Raw genomic sequence first — 1844 nt, 5'->3', positions numbered from 1 at the left:
CACACACACACACACACACACACACACACATATATATATATATATATATATATATACATTGGAATATTCAGCAAACCATAGCCTCTCACTTCTATCACTGTGTACATAATCTATATTTTCCGATTTGGTGACCTCATCACATGCATATCACGACAGCTTAATCACTTGAAACTAAAATAGCTAGACCTCGACTGCGGACATCGGCATACAGAGGTAGCTTACTTTGACAATCGGTGGGCGGGTCTGGAATTTCGTACCTACAACACGGATAGAACAAACGGGGAATGATATTAACAAGGCAGACGAGGCGGGTCATGAGTATAACTCACGTAGATGACAGGTCGATATTAAATGATAGCCAACATGCGGCATTCCCTGTGTCCACCTATAAGCTCTCGAGTGCACACTAGTAAAAACGTATACAATTAGGCGAGTCCAGTGGCGCCGAGTGCGTTATACTCAACATGCAAGGGATGTACCGATGCTCGATGATAGCCGCATGTGCCGCGGACGTGTGGTCTACTGCTTACACCGTGACCACACATTCGCATAGTAACTTGCGTGCACTCGGGTGTTACACAGGTATGTGTATATATATACATCCAAGCCCGTACATAACGCATATACAAGCCTAGGCGCAATCTAGAACCAGCACACGCCGAATGCTCGTCGAGGACAAGTGGCTGGGTGAGGCTGGATGAAGGGCATACGCAATAAACGTTTTTTGAGCAGCTCATTACTCATACTCGTACATTACTTAACGCACAGGCCGAGATATTGTCTATGCTCCACCGCACAACTACGCCCATACATACGCGCACACGAAGCAATGGGTCATATCCTCGCTGAAAATTAAGTGTATACATACATCCTTGAACCTCATTCTCCACATCCCACCCCCCTGAACAGTACTTGAACATACATACATCCTGCCCAATGATACTTTAATCTCCAAGTTGCACTGGGCGGAACACATACCGTCGTCGAGGTACAAGCGGATGTTCTTATGGTTGTACTTCTTTACTATGGCCCGACAGGTATATAGGCGGTGGGCCGATAGATCCACCCCGGTGGCGCTGCCTTCCGAGCCCACGCTATCCGCTATCATACAGAGCTTGCCACCTGCACAGACATGCATGTGTGTTAACAAAGACACACCAGTAGACAACTGTACGGGTGTAGCTATAGACATATATGGTAGAACTGCGTTGGTATTGAATGGTACGCATACATACAGCTGAAGTGGAGATAGACCAACAGATACGGTACTGCCGTCGGAGCCCAGGAGGCCGGTTACCTTACCGAGCCCTGCCACCCGGGCATGAGGCATTTGTGTGTACGGATATATACTCATACAATGGAATTTCAATATGTACACACATACATATATTTGTACACAGGCGAACAATAAGGTGGGCTATGCAAACGTTTGCTGGAAAAGCCATCGTCTTGTTGCGGTTGCTAGCAAGTATTTCGTCTTGTGAGGCGAGAAAGCCATTTTGAATCTGGTCGACCATGTGATATTCTTCTACTCATACTCGCCTGATGTATTGAGACCTCATATCGCTACTTCACTAAACAAACAAGGCAGACATCAGAATGCTATTTATAAAATAAACTATATTCTCTCACTTCAATCTGATTCAAAGCAAATATTTACCAAGAAATGCATCACAAACGAGAAGATGTAGACGGCTACAAAACTGTAGAAGTACAAGGAAAGAAAGCATAGCCTGGACTGGAAAATAGTGTCCGTGGACGGAATACACTAAACCTGATGTCATGAAGAGTTATATATATATGGACATATACATATACATATATATATGAATATATACAAATAT

At 44.3% G+C, this 1844-nt stretch overlaps 1 protein-coding gene across 1 annotated transcript; it reads right to left on the bottom strand.

Moving 5' to 3' along the window:
- Positions 1-239: 239 nt before the first annotated feature.
- Positions 240-1330, bottom strand: SARC_15230 (hypothetical protein; the record flags this gene model as incomplete). The annotated part of the gene is made up of 3 exons (XM_014290646.1): positions 240-257; positions 979-1122; positions 1159-1330. Coding segments are annotated over 3 exons (334 nt in total), but the record flags the coding sequence as incomplete, so codon positions are not given.
- Between the last annotated feature and the right edge of the window lie 514 nt (positions 1331-1844).

This window comes from Sphaeroforma arctica, assembly GCF_001186125.1.
Source record: "Sphaeroforma arctica JP610 unplaced genomic scaffold supercont1.5795, whole genome shotgun sequence".
In the NCBI taxonomy this organism is placed as follows: domain Eukaryota; class Ichthyosporea; order Ichthyophonida; genus Sphaeroforma; species Sphaeroforma arctica.
This window is presented reverse-complemented; position numbering and strand designations above follow the sequence as displayed.